At 49.4% G+C, this 19,957-nt stretch overlaps 1 protein-coding gene across 3 annotated transcripts in view; it reads left to right on the top strand.

Annotated features, from left to right (window-relative positions):
• The window catches only part of ACTR1A (ARP1 actin-related protein 1 homolog A, centractin alpha (yeast)), a 23,618-nt gene extending 4,212 nt beyond the window's left edge, over positions 1-19,406 (top strand). The window contains exons 2-11 of one of the 3 annotated variants that reach the window (XM_011977472.1): positions 7,754-7,818; positions 9,480-9,555; positions 10,337-10,462; positions 12,883-13,007; positions 14,237-14,453; positions 15,506-15,598; positions 16,439-16,613; positions 16,716-16,777; positions 17,442-17,482; positions 17,655-19,406. In XM_011977472.1, coding sequence (XP_011832862.1) covers positions 7,754-7,818; positions 9,480-9,555; positions 10,337-10,462; positions 12,883-13,007; positions 14,237-14,453; positions 15,506-15,598; positions 16,439-16,613; positions 16,716-16,777; positions 17,442-17,482; positions 17,655-17,757 — 1,083 coding nt within the window. In that variant the 3' untranslated portion in view covers positions 17,758-19,406. The remainder of the gene's footprint in view (positions 1-7,753; positions 7,819-9,479; positions 9,556-10,336; positions 10,463-12,882; positions 13,008-14,236; positions 14,454-15,505; positions 15,599-16,438; positions 16,614-16,715; positions 16,778-17,441; positions 17,483-17,654) is intronic. The other 2 variants (XM_011977474.1, XM_011977473.1) reach the window with 2 other exon arrangements.
• Positions 19,407-19,957: the final 551 nt, after the last annotated feature.

The following is a 19,957-nucleotide window of genomic DNA, read 5'->3' as shown; positions in this document are numbered from 1 at the left end:
AAAAAAAAAAAAAAAAAATTAGCCAGGCTTGCTTGGTGGCATGTCCTTGTAGGAGGCTGAGATGGGAGGATCACTTGAGCCCAGGAGTTTGAGGCTGCAGTGAGCTCGTGCACCTCACTCCAGCATATTTTAAAACACAAACAACCTCTAAGTTTACAGTTTTGCCTAAACCTAAAATGGATCAACATTCTTGTCAAACTTAAAACTGTCTTTGTGACTATATGGACCTAAATGCAGGATTTTCAGAAGTTCAACAATAAGCTAAGCATTTGTTTGTTTTGCTTTGGATGTTGTGCTGCTTCAGCCCCCTTAAAAAAAAAAGACAAAAAAAAGAACAGAGAGACACTTTAAACATACAGAAAAATTCTGTGTGGTATATAACAAGCACCCAGGTAGCATGTGTCTACTACCCAGATTTAATAAATATTGACATGCTGCCGTATTTCCTTCAGTATCTTTTTGCTTTAGTGTTCCCATCTACCTTCATGTTTTAAGGAAATAAAACATTACAGATATAATTGAAGACTCTTTGTACACTTCCACAACCCTATCTTTTTTTTTTTTTTTTTTTTTGAGACAAGGTCTCACTCTGTTGCTCAGGTTGGAGTTCAGTGGCACAATCAAAGCTCACTGCAGCCTCAACTTGCCAAACTTAAGCAATCCTCCCACCTCAGCCTCCCAAGTAGCTGGGACTACAGCCATGTACCACCTGCCCGGCCTTTTTTTTTTTTTTTTTTTTAATTTGTAGAAATGGGGTCTCCCTATGTTGCCCAGGATGATCTAGAACTCCTGGGCTGAAGCAGTCCTCCCACCTCAGCTTCCCAAAGTGCTGGGATTACAGGCATAAGCCACTGTGCCTGGCAACCCTATCCTTTCTCTCTATTTTACAAATAACCCCCAAAACAACCATCATCATAAAATTGTCCTCCTTTTATACTCAGGAAGATAAGTCAGGAGAAAATTTTTTTTTAGAAATGAGGTCTCACTCTATCACCAAGGCTAGAGTGCAGTGCTGCAGTCCTAGCTCACTGCAGCCTCAAACTCCTGAGCTCAAGCAAACCTCCTGCCTCAGCCTCCCAAGTAGCTGGGAGTACAGGAGGAGCAAGCCACCATGCCTAGATCCATCCATGATTTTATGTACATATGCATTTAAGTTAGGCAGGGGAGTGTGCTGTTTGTGTTTTGAAAGTTTACTTAAGTGCTATCATCTTACTGTTATCTCTTTTTATTATAGCAATTTCAGACATACAAAAGGAGAAGGAATAGTGTAAGGAACATCCATATATCCCATCACCTAGCTGTAACAGTTATCAAACTCTTGGCCAATCTTTTCAACTACATTCCTGCCCATTTCCCTCTCCCACATTCTTTTTTTTTTTTTTTTCTGAGATAAAGTCACTGTGTCGCCCAGGCTAGAGTGCAGTGATGCTCACCACAACTCCACCTCCCAGGCTCAAGCTATTCTCCTGCTTCAGCCTCCTGAGTAGCTGAGTAGCACGCACCATCATGCCCAGCTAATTTTTGTATTTTTAGTAGAGACGGGGTTTTGCCATGTTGGCCAGGCTGGTCTTGAACTCCTGGCCTCAAAGGATCCACCCGCCTCAGCCTCCCAAAGTGCTGGGATTATAGGCGTGAGCCACCATGCCCAGCCCCACACTCATTTAAAAACATAATCAATATACTATTATCATGCCTAATTAGATTAATAAGAACCCCTTAATCTTATTAGTTATCTAGTCAATGTTCAGATTTCACTAATTGTCTCAAAAGAAATTTTTTTTTTTATAATTTGTCATCATCTTTTCTGATCCTACTAATGCTGATTCACTTAAGTTTTTAGGGACACTAGAATTAGCTGAGGAAATGAAGTCAATGTATTTATCTAACACTGTCACTTGCACTGTGATATTCAGGTTGTTGGTTGTACAGCTTCAGCAGGAATCCATCCCTAGCTTGACAGAAAAGGTGAAAAAGAGGTGACTTATAAAGATATTTTCACTGTTCAATTACATGTATTTTGCAAGCCAAGGATGTGTTTCACACTGAGCTAAGTCCTCTGAGGGTAAAAAAGAAATCAGATACTATGTGGAAGAAGAAATGTCACCAGTTAGTGGCTGGAAATGCCTAGAAGAGGGATCTCAAACTCAATGTCTGCAGAGGCCAAGCAGGAATGGAAATATACTCAAAAGAGAAGAGAGAGAATAGCCTGAAAGGCACCTCTTCCAGACTGGGAAATCTGAAAGGTGCATTGAATTGAGCATTGCCTGACCAAAGTGTTAACTGCTTCTCATTTCTATCCAATTGTCCTCATGCAGGAATATGGACCTAGTGTTGCCAGATAGTCTGATTTTTAAAAATTTGTATATTTATCGAAGTCAGGAGATCGAGACCATCCTGGCTAACACGGTGAAACCCCATCTCTACTAAAAATACGAAAAAAATTAGCCAGGCGTGGTGGTGGGCGCCTGCAGTCCCAGCTACTCGGGAGGCTGAGGCAGGAGAATGACATGAACTGGGGAGGCAGAGCTTGCAGTGAGCCAAGATCACTCCACTGCACTCCAGCCTGGGCGACAGAGCAAGACTCTGTCTCAAAATAAATAAATAAATAAATTGTATTTATTATTTTATTTTTATTATTTTTATTTTATTTTTTGAGACGGAGGTTCTCTCTGTCACCCAGGCTAAATTGCAGTAGTACAATCTCGGCTCACTACAACCTCCCCCACGTGGGTTCAAGAGATTCTCCTGCCTCAGCCTCTGAGTAGCTGGGACTACAGGCGCATGTCACCATGCCCAGCTAATTTTTCCAGAGGGAGTCTCGCACTGTCGCCCAGGCTGGAGTGCAGTGGCGCAATCTTGGCTCACTGCAAGCTCTGCCTCCTGGGTTCACGCCATTCTCCTGCCTCAGCCTCCCAAGTAGCTGGGACTACAGGCGCCCACCACCTTGACTGTCTAATTTTTTGTTTTTTAGTGGAGACGGGGTTTCACCGTGTTAGCCAGAATGGTCTCAGTCTCCTGACCTCATGATCCACCCGCCTCGGCCTTCCAAAGTGCTGGGATTACAGGTGTGAGCCACTGCGCCTGGCCTTATTTTAATTTTTTTATATATATTTTTTGAGGCAGAGGCTCACGCTATCGCCCAGTCTGGAGTGCAGTGGTGAGATCATGGCTCACTGCAACCTTGACCTCTTGGGCTCAGTCTCCCAAGTAGCAGGGACCATGGACCCGCACCACCACGCCCAAGTAATTTTTAAATATTTTGTAGGCCAGGTATGGTGGCACATGCTTGTAATCCTAGAACTTTGGGAGGCCAAGGCGGGTGGATCACTTGAAATCAGGAGTTCGAGACCAGCCTGGCCAACACGGTGAAACCCTGTCTACACTGAAAATACAAAACTTAGCCGGGCTTGGGGGTGCATTCCTGTAATCCCAGCTACTCGGGAGGCTGAGACAGGAGAATTGCTTGAATCCAGGAGGCGGAGGTTGCAGTGAGCCAAGATTATGCCACTGCACTCTAGCCTGGGTGACAGAGCCAGACTCCATCTCAAAACAAAAAATTAAATTAAATTAAAATAAATATTTTGTAGAGACGGGGTTTTGCCATGTTGCCCAGGCTGGTCTCTCGAACTCTTGGCCTCAAGCAACCCTCCCTCATCTGCCTTCCAAAGTGATGGGGTGACAGACGTGGGCCACTGTACCCAGCCATACTTTTTGTTTGGTTGGTTGGTTGGTTTGTTTTGAGACGGGGTCTTACTCTGTCATCCAGGCTGGAGTGCAGCAGTGCAATTACAGCTTGCTGCAGCCTTGACCTCCCAGACTCAAGTGATCCTCCGACCTCAGCCTCCTGAGTAGCTGGGACCACAGGCACGTAACCACCATGCCCAGCTAATTTTTGTATTTTTTTGTAGAGACAGGGTTTCGCCATGTTGTGCAGGCTGGTCTTGACCTCACGGGCTCAGGCAATCTTCCTAGGCAAAATCACCATGCCTGGGCTTTTGGTATTCTTTGTAGTGATGGGGTTTCTCCATTTTGGCCAGGCTGCTCTCAAACTCCTGACCTCAAAGTGATCTGCTCGCCTCAGCCTTCCTAAGTGCTTGGATTATAGGCATGAGTCACCACACCCAGCTGACACTACTCAAGAAGCCTCTACCAGGCACGTTCATTTGGCCTTGCCAGAGTGAATAACAAAGACAATGGCAGCTTATTTGCCAGGTACACAGTTCCTAGTTGTAAATACTCTTAAAGAAATGGACATAACCCTTTTGTATGCTCTTTAGCAGAATTTGTATGGCTTGAGCAGAATCGAGGCAGCTCAGCTGCTCCTCATTCTCCACTGATTCTTCACCCTATGACTGACCTGGCAGGCCTGCTTTGGGGCTGCAAGGACACGCTGGGTCTGGTTCCACCTTGTGCATCACTCCCAGTGCTGCTTTCCCCTTTCCTGAACCACCTCTGCCTGGGGCTTCTGTCATTTCAGCTGGTCATTCAGGTTCCATACTTTAGGTTCTATCTGCCAGTCATTTGCACTTGATTTTAATTTTACTCAGCCAGCATCCGTTGAGTACCCAGCAAATGCCAGATACTGCCGAAATGTACTTTACCCTTAAGGAACTTCGACTGAAAAGAGACGAAAGTGGAAACCTTACATTGTAATAGAAAGCAGAATGAAGTGCATGCCACCTCATGGTGCAGGTAATGGCAATTTGCTGTAAAATAATAGGAAGATTCATTCCAACTGGGGATTTTTCTTCAGGAGGAAGGCGGTGATATTTGAACTGGGCCTTTTATACTCTGCTAGGAAGGACAGAGAAGAAAAAATGAATCTGACTTCATAATCTGCCTATTTACCCAGACTCTAGTCCTTTTGCTAGTAAACTAAAAATCAAATACCCAGGAAAATCATCTCTTAAAAATATCCAGGGTCTGAAGGACAGATCTCATCCTCTCTTGTTTTTAACCTCTGCCAGGAGACCCAATTAGTCTGTTGGCATCACCACACCCAGATGAAGGCAGTGAGCAATCATTGGAAGCCTGAGCAAACAAGTTCTAGGAGTTCCCTTCTTGCTTGTCCGTGCCTTGCTCTCAGAGCCCTTGGGTTTGTAGGCAAGTTCCCCCTCCTTCCCAGTCTTTCAGCTCACTTTACAGCTGCACCTTTTCCAGGCTCCTTGTTGTACTGCCCAGACCAATGAGTTTGCACATTGTCTTCTGTTTTCACTGTCTTCTGTTGGCAAAGATTCCTGCTGCCTTAGAGTACTGGCTGCCCTGCTCTCCCCTCACAGCACTTTCTCTGCCCTTCAACCACTTCTTTTTTTCTTTCTTTTTTTTTTTTTTTGAGATGGAGTCTCACTCTGTCTCCCTGGCTGGAATGCAGTGGTGCAATCTTTTTTTTTTTTTTTTTTGAGACGGAGTCTCACTCTGTCGACCAGGCTGGAGTGCAGTGGCCGGATCTCAGCTCACTGCAAGCTCCGCCTCCCGGGTTCACGCCATTCTCCTGCCTCAGCCTCCCGAGTAGCTGGGACCACAGGCGCCCGCCACCTCGCCCGGCTAGTTTTTTGTATTTTTTTAGTAGAGACGGGGTTTCACCGTGTCAGCCAGGATGGTCTCGATCTCCTGACCTCGTGATCCGCCCGTCTCGGCCTCCCAAAGTTCTGGGATTACAGGCCTGAGCCACCGCGCCCGGCCCAGTGGTGCAATCTTGGCTCACTGCAACCTCCACCTCCCGGGTTCAAGTGATTCTCCTGCCTCAGCCTCCCTGAGTAGCTGCGATTACAGACGTGTAGCACCACACCCGGCTAATTTTTGTATTTGTAGTAGAGACAGTGTTTCACCACGTTGTCCAGGCTGGTCTTGAACTCCCTGGCCTCATGTGATCTGCCCCACTTCGGCCTCCCACAGTGCTGGGATTACAGGTGTGAGCCACCATGCCCGGCTTCCTTTAACCACTTGCTTCCTTCACCAACCTCTGTCTTGCCAGAGGCAGGCACCAGATGGCCAGTCTCATTCCCCCTCTTCCTGCAGAAGAGCGGGAATAAGAGAAACAAGGAGGGAAGCAGGCATGTTGCTGGGAAGCCTTTGGTGCAGATAACCTTGGCTACTTAGCGTCTCCTGGTATGTTCAATGCTTGCAGAGTAGGGTCAGGAAATACCACACTCCACCCCAGGAGAGTGGTCAACAGGCAGCAGGAAAAGGCTTGCCCCAGCTACAGGTGCAGCTGCAAACCATGTTGGGTTAGAAAGGCGAGGATATCAGGTGTGGTGGTAGAAGAGTTAAGAAGAGGAGGCCGGGTGTGGTGGCATGCCTGTAATCCCAGCACTTTGGGAGGCCGAGGCAGGAGGATCACAAGGTCAGGAGTTCGAGACCAGCCTGACCAACACGGTGAAACCCCGTCTCCACTAAAAATACAAAAATTAGCCGGGCATGGTGGCATGCACCTGTAATCCCAGCTACTCAGGAGGCTGAGGCAGGAGAAACGCTTGAACCCAGCCGGCAGAGGTTGCAGTGAGCCGAGATTGTGCCACCGCACTCCAGCCTGGGTGACAGACTGAGACTCTGTCTCAAAAAAAAAAAAAACACGGAAGAGGACAGGGTGTATCTACAAGCAATATTAAGCCTTGACATCTGTCCTGCACAGGGTTGGTCTCTGTGTCTGTAGTCAATGTTTACATTGATTGGGCCCTGGGTGGTACCTGAGATGCTGGGAGAATTTAGATTCTTTTCTGGACAGCTCACTCAACATACCAAGTATTGGAGCAGCAGGACTGTGGTTCTCTTCTATTCTCAGACGAGGCTTTAGGTCTTCGCTTTTCTTTACCATCAGGAGACCAAGGAGTAAAAGGAAAGCATAGTTACAAACAAAACAACAACAAAAATCTCCCAAAGCATAGTGCTGTGCCCCTGCAATAAGAACCAGACAGCACGTGTTCCATGGGAGTCTGTTTCAAGCATGACAGTGCTCATGGTGGTGTCTGTCACAGGCCCTGGAAGCTGGGAGAGTTCAGGCCTGAGCCAGGAATGTAGGTTAAAAGCTCCCCTCGGTGGTGTAACAAGGAGTCACGTGCTTTTCCCACCTTAAGTTCCTGAACTTGGCTCCTTTGATGCTTCTAGGTACTTTCTTCTTTCCCCAGGTTTTCTATCTTTTTCTTCCCTTTATTACTAGTATTTTTAATTCCCAAAGCAAAACATGTTCAATGTAGAAAAGTCAGAGACTACAGAAAAATCACACAATATGGTTTAGTATACAGTGAGAATCCTCCTCGCTATCCTATTTCTACTTCCCTTTTTTTGGTGTGCATTCACTTTTTTCTAGGTTCAAATAAATGTATATATTATATACAAATATTAGGTTTTTTGTTTTTTGGGTTTTTTTTCCCCTGTGAGACAGAGTCTCACTCTGTCACCCAGGCTGGAGTGCAGTGGCACAATCTTGGCTCACTGGAACCTCTGCCTCCCAGGTTCAAGCGATTCTCCCACCTGAGCCTCCCAAGTAGCTGGAACTACAGGTGCATGCCAACACACCCGGCTAATTTTTGTATTTTTACTAGAGACAGGGTTTCACCACGGTGGCTAGGCTGGTCTCAAACTCCTGACCTGAAGTGATCCGCCTACCTCTGCCTCCCAAAGTGTTGAGATTACAACTGTGAACCACTGTGCCTGGCCACTTTCTTTTCTTAAATAAAAATGGCGCCATATAATGTATTTTTCCTCTTTTATTTGTGATAGTTCTGACTCCTCATTCTCTCTCCTCTTTCCTCAGGGATCCGGTGTGATTAAAGCTGGTTTTGCTGGTGATCAGATCCCCAAATACTGCTTTCCAAACTAGTAAGTCATTCTGTAGCTTAGACGTTTTGGAGGTTCATCAGCTTTGTTATAGGTCCAGCCTTATAAGGGACAGGAGCTGGGTTTGGAGTCAATAAAGGAAAACAGTTGTCTACATGGTACAATTTGAGAGGCACAGATCAGAGGCCTCTTTTTAAAAATCCAATTTTATCTGTTGCTAAAAAATTTTATCATTGGTAACTCATTGCTTTGGATGATTGCCTCTTGGTGGAGCCCTCCTTTTAAAATTCTCCTATCACCCAGGCTGGGGATTAACATTTAACCCATCTACCATCTTTTTTTTGAGATGGAGTCTCGCTCTGTTGCCCAGGCTGGAGTGCAGTGGCACAATCTTGGCTCACTGCAAGCTCCGCCTCCTGGGTTCACGCCGTTCTCCTGCCCCAGCCTCCCGAGTAACTGGGACTGCAGGTGCCCGCCACCATGCCTGGCTAATTTTTTTGTATTTTTAGTAGAGATGGGATTTCACCGTGTTAGCCAGGATGGTCTTAATCTCCTGACCTTGTGATCTGCCCACCTCAGCCTCCCAAAGTGCTGGGATTACAGCCCTTCTACCATCTTAATGAGGAGTTTCTCAGAACTTTCCTCCTAAGGGAGAGAGACTGCAGGCAGGAGAAGAACACAGAGGCTTACAGGAAGGGCTTAAAGGGGGAGGGAAAGGAAGAGGCTATCTGTCCGATCTGAAGCATCACAGTTTTTTTTTGTTTTTTGAGACAGAGTCTCATTCTGTAGCCCAGGCTGGAGTGCAGTGGCGCGATCTCGGCTCACTGCAACTTCTGCCTTGTAGGTTCAAGTGATTCTCGTGCCTCAGCCTCCCAAGTAGCTGGGATTACAGGCATGTGCCATCACTCCCAGCTAATGTTGCCCAGGCTGGTCTCAAACTCTTTTTTTTTTTTTGGAGATGGAGTCTCACTCTGTCACCCAGGCTGAAGTGCAGTGGCACAATCTTGGCTCACTGCAAGCTCCGACTCCCGGGTTCACACCATTCTTCTGCCTCAACTGACTCCCGCCACTACACCCTGCTAATTTTTTGTATTTTTAGTTGAGACAGGGTTTCACCGTGTTAGCCAGGATGGTCTCGGTCTCCTGACCTCATGATCCGCCTGCCTCGGCCTCCCAAAGTGCTGGGATTACAGGCGTGAGCCACCACACCGGCCGGTCTCAAACTCTTGACCTCAAATGATCCACCTGCCTTGGCCTCCCAAAGTGCTGGGATTATAGGTGTGAGCAACCGAGCCCAGCGCAGCATCACAGTTTTACATAGAGATCCTGGGAAGGGGACTAAGGACACTAAAATGTTTTGAGTTAATCACTCCTTTAGAAATTCTCATTTCCTCATCTTTCTTGGTCTGTACATACACTGGAGAAAGAAAAGAACTAAAGGTATTGAATACTCTAAAAATGTGTTTTCATAATTTATAATAAATATAATAAAATATGAAATAATATATAAATAATATAATACATGTTCATTTTAGAAATTGTGGAAAATACAGAAAAGTATAAAGAAGAAAATCAAAATCAACTGTGACCTCACTCCTGGAAGATAATCTCAGTAGAATTTGAGTGTGTGTGTACATCTATACATCCTTCCTGTATTCTGTCATGAAATGAAAAATGATGGTCCTCTTCACTATCTTTCCTAGTGTGGGCCGACCCAAGCATGTTCGTGTCATGGCAGGAGCCCTTGAAGGCGACATCTTCATTGGTCCCAAAGCCGAGGTAATTCCCAGGCCTACAGAACAAGCCTCAAGCCAGCAGAGGACCTTCATTATTCACCACATGGAACGTGTCCCAACATTTGGACACAACCAGAAGTAAAAGGGGCAACTTTCTCTGAAAATCTCCCTTTTGATTCTCTCATCCTAGGTCTAGTGGTTTATTTTTCCCAGGAATAGCCTGTGGTCTTGGAGAAGAAATACCTGGGACCTCACTTTGGGAAACACTGAGACCAGTCTAGAAAACAGGGCTGTTGTCTTCTGCATTCTGTCACTGCCTTGTCAGTGATCAAATTGTTAGTTATTTTTTTCACAAACAATATTCAGTGAGGAGATCCTGGCTGGGGTACCCTAGGGATGAGTTAATTCATACAGCTTTGGCAGAGCCCTCATGCAGCCTCTCGTAAGCAGAACAGCAGAATCGCTGTTGCCATCCTTGGCTTCAAGTACTGAGGCCCAGAGGTGGGAGCCAGGAGATTGTGTCCTGGAACCAGGCACTGAGGAAGGTGCCTTCTGCCACTTGCCCTAGAGGCACCTGAGGGGCCATGGAAATGCAGAAGCCCCCTGCTTTGCCGGCTTCTCGGGAATGAGGGCAGTTTGCAGCAAACAGTATATAGACCTGGAGAATGAGTGCCTACCCTTAGCCCTGGGCAAGGACAGCAGGGTGGGAGCTCAGGAAGCTAAGGCTTCTTTGCGAGGGATTCAGCTTGCACTGCTCAGTCTTGGGAGAGCAGCGTCCTGGGCAGAGCCTGACTGCAGCTGCAAGTCCTGTTCTCTTTTCCCAGGAGCACCGAGGGCTGCTCTCAATCCGCTATCCCATGGAGCATGGCATCGTCAAGGACTGGAACGACATGGAACGCATCTGGCAATATGTCTATTCTAAGGACCAGCTGCAGACTTTCTCAGAGGAGGTGAGGATCCTGTGTGTAGGGCACTCCTGTAGGGTATGCAAAGCTGTATGAAACTCCTACCCTAAGAGATGATGAGGAGGATGATGATCACTGCCAAGAGTACTGGAGCCATTTGCTTTTCAGGCATATTCAGATTTAATCTTTTTTCTTTTTTTTTTTTTTTTGAGACGGAGTCTTGCTCTGTCTCCCAGGCTGGAGTGCAGTGGCGCGATCTCCGCTCACTGCAAGCTCCGTCGCCTCCCAGGTTCACGCCATTCTCCTGCCTCAGCCTCCTGAGAAGCTGGGACTACAGGCGCCCGCCACCTCGCCTGGCTAATTTTTTGTATTTTTAGTAGAGAGGGGGCTTCACCATGTTCGCCAGGATGGTCTCGATCTCCTGACCTCGTGATCTGCCCGCCTCGGCCCCCCAAAGTACTGGGATTACAGGCGTGAGCCACCGCGCCTGGCCAGATTTAATCTTAACACCATTCCTATGAGATATAGGTAGTATTATCTCATTTTACAACCAAGGGAACAAATTCAGAAGAGCCACGTTGTATTTCCAAGGTCACCTAGTGAACAAAGGGTAGAGATGGGATTCAAACCTATGTCTTTTAGAATTCAGAGCCTGTGCTCATTAACTTCTTTTGCCCAGACTGGAGTGCAATAGCTCACTGTAGCCTCACTTCCTGGGCTCAAATAATCCTCCCATCTCAGCCCCACCCCCCGCACCATGCCCAGCTAATTTGTGTGTGTGTGTGTGTGCAGTGGGGTTTTGCTCTTGTTGCCCAGGCTGGAGTACAACGGCGTGATCTAGGCTCACTGCAACCTCCGCCTCCTGGATTCAAATGATTCTCCTGCCTCAGCCGCCCAAGTAGCTGGGATTACAGCATAAGCCATGGCACCTGGCCAATTTTGTATTTTTTGTAGAGACAAGGTTTTGCCATGTTGCCCAGGCTGGTCTCGAACTCCTGGGTTCAGGCAATCTGTCCGCCTCCACCTCTCAAAATGCTGGGATTACAGGCGTGAGCCACTGTGTACAGCCTGTGCTTGTTAACTTGTGAGGAAGTAACTCTCCATTCAAAAATGCAAAGGGAGGCCGGTCGCTGTGGCTCACGCCTATAATCCCAGCACTTTGGGTGGATCTCTTGAGCTCAGGAGTTCAAGACAAACTTGGGCAGCATGGCGAAACACCATCTGTACTAAAAATACGAAAAAATAATAGCCGGGTGTAATCATGCATGCCTGTAGTCCCAACTACTTGGAATGCTGAGGTGGGAGGACTGCTTGATCCTGGGGGTGCTGAGTTTGTAGTAAGCCAAGATCGCACCACTGAACTCCCAGCCTGGTTACAGAGTGAGACCTTGTCTCAAAAAAAAAAAAATGCAGAGAGGTGCAGACTAGGTGTATCAATTTCCAGGTGCAGGTGGGATGTTTTCAGTTTTGTTTTTTGTTTGTTTGTTTGTTTGCTTGCTTTTTTGAGACAGAGTTTCACTCTTGTTACCCAGGCTAGAGTACAATGGCACGGTCTTGGCTCACCGCAACATCCGCCTCCTGGGTTCAAGCGATTCTCCTGCCTCAGCCTTCCTGAGTAGCTGGGATTACAGGCATGCACCACCATGCCTGGCTAATTTTGTATTTTTAGTAGAGACGGGGTTTCTCCATGTTGGTCAAGCTGGTCTCTCTCGAACTCCCGACCTCAGATGATCTGCCCGCCTCGGCCTCCCAAAGTGCTGGGATTACAGACGTGAGCCACCGTGCCTGGCTGTTTTCAGACAGTTTTTTTAAAGCAGTGGTCCCCAACCTTTTTGGCACCAGGGACTAGTTTCTTGGAAGACAATTTTTCCATGGGGGTGGGGGTTTGGGGTGGCCAGATGGTTTCGGGATGAAACTGTTCCACCTCTGATAATCAGGCATTCGATTCTCATAAGGAGTGCCCAACCTAGATCCCTCACATGCGCAGTTCACAGTAGGGTTCATACGCCTATGAGAATCTAGTGCCTCTGATGACCTGACAGGAGGTGGAGCTCAGACAGCAGTGCTCACTTACCTGCCACTCACCTCCTGCTGTGCGGTCTGGTTCCTAACAGGTCACAGACTGGTACTGGTCTGCGGCAGGAATTTAGAGTTTCACAAAATCTTCTTGACAGTTGGAGATATGCAGTAGACACAGGGGCCTGTATAACAATCTTGGAGGACAAAGAGGGGAGTTGGGGGGCACAGCTGAGGACAGAATGAAATTTTAAAGGGGGCATTAACTTGAAAAGTTGAGAAACCTACTTGGGTAGGGATAGGTGACAGGCACAGCTTGCCTTTTTTTGGAGGGAGGCTGACAGAAGTCCCCAGGCTCTCAAAACAGCAAGGCAGGGTCTTCTCCCCCAAGACTAATGAAGATGGAAATCCGTCCTTGGCCTCATTGTCTCCCGGGCTCCTTTCACCAGCATCCTGTGCTCCTGACTGAGGCGCCTTTAAACCCACGCAAAAACCGGGAACGAGCTGCCGAAGTTTTCTTCGAGACCTTCAATGTGCCCGCTCTTTTCATCTCCATGCAAGCTGTACTCAGCCTGTGAGTAGCAGCTGGCTAGCCCGGCCCCTGCGGGGAAAGCAGTCCTTTGGCACAGCTGAGGCTGACTCCCCTCTGGGATGGTTCAGAGTAACTTGAGCCCCCTCTGCTAGGGAAAGGTTAAAGATGGTAGGAAAGAGAGAGAGGCTTTTGCTGAAACTGAGCACTTAGGCTTCGTAGTTGAAAGCAAAGAAGGACATGTGGCTGCTATTAACCATATGCCAGTGTTAGGACTCCTAGTGGGTTTGGTCCCCAAGGCCTTGGCTGGGCCTGCCGAGGCAGCCACATGCTGCAGCAGCTCTTCCCGGAGGCCCCTGTAATGTGTCCGCTTATTATTCAGTACTTACTGTGGCCGGCTGCTCCGCCAGGCTGCTGAGACAACCATGATCCGAATGCCACCACAGTCCTTGTTCCCATACCCCATGGCTCCTGTCACACTCCTACCCCACCTCATACCAGGATGAGGTCTACGGCAGAGATAATCCATGAGTGACCTACACATGGGATTTATTTGACCCCATTAACAAATCGTGAGCCAGCATTTAAAAATCAAGAGCTGTCCCATCAAAATCCAAATTTTTGGCTTCTCTGAAACAATGGGAAGATCTGGGAATGCCAGGCACACATTCCCACAGGGCAAAAATCAGCTAGAGCTGAAGAGCGGCTGCCACTTGAGATGGGGCTGGCAAACCCACCCTCCCCACAGCGCGCCCATGCTCTGTTGGCCTCCCCACCCTGAGCAGGGGGTCAGTTGCCTCACTTGCCTTTTTTTGGAGGGAGGCTGACAAAGGTCCCCGGGCTCTCAAACCAATAAGGCAGGGTCTTCTCCTGCCTTCATTTTTTATGGAAGTGAAAAATATTCTTATTTTTCTTTACTCTTACTTTTCCTGCCTGGCCCCTGTTGGCATTTGAGGGTTTTTGCCTTTTGTCTAGAGAGTTAAAACTGGCCCTAGGCTGGGTCTCTGAAGCAGCTGAAGGCCAGGCCATCTCAGACAGGAAGGCCTGCTCTTCTGGGTGCGGGGAGGGAACTTGGAGAAGCCTAGCTCCTTCCGTTCAGGTATTTCATGGCTTGCTCCAACACCCGGGCTTCCTTAGTACCCAGTCCATTCTACAGCCCCTGGAGAGAGGCAGGCCCAAGCTTTAGTTTAGCTGACATTGAACTCTAAAAAGAAGTGTATTTCTTCCCAGCGTGAGGAGGCAGTGCTGAGTGACGATTTACCCCTTTGCTTCAGTTATGCCACAGGCAGGACTACAGGGGTGGTGCTGGATTCTGGGGATGGTGTCACCCATGCTGTGCCCATCTATGAGGGCTTTGCCATGCCCCACTCCATCATGCGCATCGACATCGCGGGCCGGGACGTCTCTCGCTTCCTGCGCCTCTACCTGCGTAAGGAGGGCTACGACTTCCACTCATCCTCTGAGTTTGAGATTGTCAAGGCCATAAAAGAAGTAAGTGCTGCCCCCCTGGGCCTAGGGATGGAGTGGGGGTTGGGAGCATAGCATCCAAGACCTTGGTCACCTGCCAGTAAAGCCAGGCGAAGCACCTACCTGAGGGTCCCTGGTGAGGCCCTGTTCTTTCCAGCCAGGTCTCCCCCACTTCACACTGACAGATTCGCCTTCCTGACGTGCTGCCATCTTATTGGGGGAAAGAGAGCTGCTTCCATTTCTTCAGTTGGGTGATGGCTACATAGAGGCTCAGCATGTTTTTTGTACCTTATATGCAAATTACATAGGGTTTTGTTTTGTTTCGTTTTGTTTTGTTTCTGAGATGGAGTCTCACTCTGTCACCCAGGCTGCAGTGCAATGGTGCGATCTCGGCTCACTGTAACCTCCGCCTCCCAGGTTCAAGCAATTCTCCTGCCTCAGCCTCCCGAGTGACTGGGATTACAGGTGCCTGCCACCACACCCCACTAATTTTTGTATTTTTAGCAGAGACGAGGTTTCACCATGTTGATCAGGCTGGTCTCAAACTCCTGACCACAAGTGATCTGCCCGCCTCAGCCTCCCAAAGTACTGAAATTACAGGCATGAGCTACCGTGCCCAGTCCTGGTTTTTTTATTTTTATTTTTTAACATCCTTGAAGAAGTCATAATACATTTAAAACATTTGTCTTTGTAAGTAAAAAGAACCCTCCTGCCACCTGTGGCTATAGGGAAACCTCTGAGCTGAGGAGGACCAGAACCATATGAGTGGTAGAAGGAGAAAGATGCCGGGGCCTGGTCTGAACTTAGGTTGTGGTCTCAGACGTAGGATCCAGAGGCCAAGTTTCCAAGCTTGCCCACCAGGAAGGTGGAGCAGATAAGAACTCGTATGCTAAATGCCACCCAGTGAAGGCCAACAGAGACCTCCCTGCCCCTGCTTCTGGGCAGCAGCTATAGTGACCACTGGGGCCATCACAGTGTGTAGACAGGTTTGTGCAGCAGCACATTCCTCCCCTGGGCCTTTGACCGGGTGTGCACCAGGTTTCCTGCCAGCCTGACTGTCTTGCTTGGTTCTGCAGAGAGCCTGCTACCTATCCATAAACCCCCAGAAGGATGAGACGCTAGAGACAGAGAAGGCTCAGTACTACCTGCCTGATGGCAGCACCATTGAGGTAGGTGGCCTGCCTTCTTTCTTCGGTCCCCTTAGGTCCACAGAAGCTCTGGGCCCAAACAGAATTCCTCATGAAGGTCTGGAGTCTGGCAGGCCAGTCCCTTTACACCAAGTTTGTCCAGCCCCTGGCCCATGGGCTGCATGTGTCCCAGGATGGCTTGCAGTAAGGCCCAACACAAATTGGTAAACTTTCTTAAAACATTATGAGATTTTTTTTTTTGCAATTTTTTTTTTTTAGCTCAGCAGCTATCATTAGTGTTAGTGTATTTTATGTGTGACCCAAGACAATTCTTCTTCCATTGTGGCCCAGGGAAGCCAAAAGATTGGACACCCCGGCTTTACACCCTCTGTCTGGAGCAGCAGAGCTCCTGAGCATGAATGGCCCTGTCTCCTGCAGAGGAGGCAGCAGGAACCTTGCTCCCTCCCGCTAGAGGGGAGGAAGCTGCTAAGGGATTGTCCCACATCAGTATGAGATTAGGAAGTGGGATGGTTAGTGCCATCCTTCACCACACCTGGGCGCAGTGTAGGGTGAGTTACCACTCCTTTGAACCCCCATTGCTAGGAAGACGTTTCCATGAGTGAGTAAATCCATGAATTGATGCCAAAGACCTCTTGGCTGGAAAATGCCAGAGCAAGAATGAAATATAGGAGCCTCCCCTCACTAGTTTCCAGGAGCCCTATCTTTGTTCCTTTAAGCTCTTAACATGTAGAGTCTGTCTTGAGCCTGGCCTTCATAGCCACCTAGTTACTAAGTGATGCGCAGAGGGGCCTCTTCCATTCCCACTCCCAAAGGGACCTTGGTCCCAGCTCCAACATCTTCAGCTGGTCCTCCTACCTGCAGATTGGTCCTTCCCGATTCCGGGCCCCTGAGCTGCTCTTCAGGCCAGATTTAATTGGAGAGGAGAGTGAAGGCATCCACGAGGTCCTGGTGTTCGCCATCCAGAAGTCAGACATGGACCTGCGACGCACGCTTTTCTCCAACATCGTCCTCTCCGGAGGCTCTACCCTGTTCAAAGGTTGGTCTTTTCTCTTGGAGCCCTTGCCCTGGAAGTGTTCGGCTCCTGCTGGCTCCAGGCACCCCGAGAATTGACTTGAAGTTCTCCTCTTTGCCTGTTCAGGTTTTGGTGACAGGCTACTGAGTGAAGTGAAGAAACTAGCTCCAAAAGATGTGAAGATCAGGGTAGGAGCATGGTGGGGCCTGGCCTGGGTGGAATTGGGCTTCCATGGACAGAGTCCCACCTGGTGTAGCTTCCCTCTAGCTTTGCCCAAGCTCTTCAGGCAGCCATGGCTCTACAGGCAGCACCAGGTTCCCAGCCTGTACACTGACCCTGAGGTCTAGGTCTGCCACAGGGAGGCTGAGTTCTCATTCTCCCTCTTCACGCCAAAGGAAGGCAGTTCTAATACCCAGATGAGGCAGGGTACTAGGTAGAGGGCCCCCTGCATGATCTTTCAGGGAAACTATAATCTTTAGAGGAGACTGACTTAATGTTGCTGTGCTGCCTGCCCAGGTGGCTCCCCTGTCACACAGTCTGACACCTTAGTGAGAGGTGAAGGGGGTTGGCTGTCTGAGGAGAGTAGGGATCCTAAAGAAAGGAGTACAGTTCCTGCCATGGAGTCTGCTTCTCCCTGGCTGCCCAATAGCCCCAGCTTCCCTGGGACCTGTGGGGACTGGAAACCTGCTTCCCCAGATGAGTGGGAGGCTGGCCACAGTGCCCTCCAGAGAGGCCAGAGCTTCAGGCTTGTGTGAAATGTATCCCCCGCCATGGGCAGAAGGAGAAGCGTTGTAGGGAAAGGGAGTGGGAGGACTGGAAGTCTCAGATTTCTCTTTCCCCTCACCTTTGCAGATATCTGCACCTCAGGAGAGACTGTATTCCACGTGGATTGGGTGAGTACCTCTTCTGGGAGTAAGAACGGAACAGGAAGTGATGGCACCGATAACCCCTCAGCACCCCATCCCTCTAAAGAAAAGCCTCATTTGGTTTGGCCCCAGGGGACTGGTAGGCTCCACACACACCCACTTCTCTCTCACACGGTTCCTCTGGGTTTCCTCCCTCCAGGGGCTCCATCCTTGCCTCCCTGGACACCTTTAAGAAGATGTGGGTCTCCAAGAAGGAATATGAGGAAGACGGTGCCCGATCCATCCACAGAAAAACCTTCTAATGTTGGGACATCATCTTCACCTCTCTCTGAAGTTAACTCCACTTTAAAACTCGCTTTCTTGAGTCGGAGTGTTTGCGAGGAACTGCCTGTGTGTGTGAGTGCGTGTGTGGATATGAGTGTGTGCGCACATGCGAGTGCCGTGTGGCCCAGGGACCCTAGGCCCAGAAAGGACGATGAACTACCCGCGATGGTGACAGCCCGAGGCCTGGGGTTGACCGCTAACTGGCTCCTGACAGGGAAGAGCGCTGGCAAAGGCTGTGCTCCCTCCTCAGGTGGCCTCTGGCTGGCTGTGGGGGACTCCGTTTACTACCACAGGGAGACAGAGGGAGGTAACCCATCCCCTGGGAGACCTTGCTGCTGCCCATCCTTGGCTGGGCTGGCCCCACCCTCACACCCACCCCCAGGGTGCCCTGAGGCCCCAGGCAGCTGCTGCCTCCCCTTGCTGGTCACTCCACTATCGATGCCTCCTGACTGCACACTGAGGACTGGGGCTGGGGTTGAGTTCTGTCTGGTTTTGTTGCCATTTTGGTTTGGGAGGCTAGAAAAGCACCCCAAGAGCTATTACGGAGACTGGATCTAGGAGAGAGCAGGAGGCCCTTGTGTTCACCAGGGAACAGGACCACACTGGCCACTGGAGGAGGGCAGGAGCAGTCCTCCCTCTGAATGGCTGCAGAGTTTATGTTCCCAGCCCAGTCCCCTTTTGGGGACCTTGGGAGAGTTTAAGGCACCTGCTGGTTCCAGGTCCTCGCTTTCCATCCGTTCTTGTTGCAATGCCATCTTCAAACAGTTTTATTTATTGAAGTGTTTGTTCAGTTAGGGGCTGGAGAGAGGGAGCTCGCTGCCTCCTGCCTTGCTACACTAATGTTTACAGCACCTAAGCTTAGCCTCCAGGGTCCCACCTCTCCCAGCTGATGGTGAACTGACAGTGTCCACAGGTTGCAGGACCATTTGAGATTGGAAGCTACATTCAAAGACACTCCCACCAGGCTCTTTCTCCCTTTTCCTCTTGCTCACTGCCCTGGAATCAACAGGCTGGTTACTGGTTAGATTTTCTGAAACAGGAGGTAAAATTTTTCTTTGGCAGAGGCCCCTAAGCAAGGGAGGGGTGTTGGAGAGCCAGTGCCCTTAAGACTGGAGAAAGCTGCAATTTACCAAGTTGCCTTTTGCCACTGTAGCTGACCAGGGGACTAGGTTGTAGAGGTGGGAAGGCCCCCTCTGGGCTGATCTTGTGCCATTCTTGACCGTGGACCTGCTTGGTTGAGGGAGAGGGCCAGACCAGAGTGCCAGGAGCTAATGGAGCCAGGCCTGACCCCTAGAAGTGGTCCAAAGGCCTTCAGCCTAGATGGTGCAAAGTTGGTGCCAGCCTGTCTTCACCGGCACCCTCACCTGTGACACCAAGACCCATCCCAATCCCAGACTTCACACAGTATTCTCCCCCACACCATCCTATGACCAAAGGCCCCTGCCAGGTGTGGGCCGCAGCAGCAGGTATGTGTGAAAGCAATGTAGCGCCCCGCGGACTGCAGTGCGCTTAACCAACTCACCTCCCTTCTCTTAGCCCAAGCCTGTCCCTCGCACAGCCTCGCACAAACTACATTGCCTGGTGGGGCCCAGTGTACTGAAATAAAGTCGTTCCGATAGACACATCAGCTGGGCCTGTATCTGTCTGTCGCCAGGGCCAAGTGGGAAGACGAAGAGTAGCAGGCCCTGAATCTGAGGTGGTGACTGGGCCTGATCCATCCTCTAGAGGGCATCGTTGCACCAGCCAGCCTTGTCCAGGACATAGCCCAAGTCCCAGCCTGTCAGTTGGATGCGGAGCAAAGGGTGATCACACCACAGCCTAAGTTCAAAAACAGAAGGTCCCACTCGTGTGTACACTCTAGCCCATGGGTGAGACTCAACTCCAGATGACAGGAGTGGCTCTCAACATCCCTGAAATCAAAGATTCTCAAAACTGTCACATGAATAAGAAGGCCAGGGACTTGGCCCGGCATGGTGGCTCACATCACGCCATAATCCCAGCACTTTGGGAGGCCAAGGCAGGTGGATCACGAGGTCAGGAGTTCAAGACCAGCCTGGCTAAGATGGTGAAACCCCGTCTTTACTAAAAACTACAAAAATTAGCTGGGCACAGTGGCAGGCGCCTGTAACCCCAGCTACTCAGGAGGCTGAGGCAGGAGAATCACTTGAACCCGGGCGG

This window comes from Mandrillus leucophaeus, unplaced genomic scaffold (genome assembly GCF_000951045.1).
Source record: "Mandrillus leucophaeus isolate KB7577 unplaced genomic scaffold, Mleu.le_1.0 Scaffold18, whole genome shotgun sequence".
Lineage (NCBI taxonomy): Eukaryota > Metazoa > Chordata > Mammalia > Primates > Cercopithecidae > Mandrillus > Mandrillus leucophaeus.
This window is presented reverse-complemented; position numbering and strand designations above follow the sequence as displayed.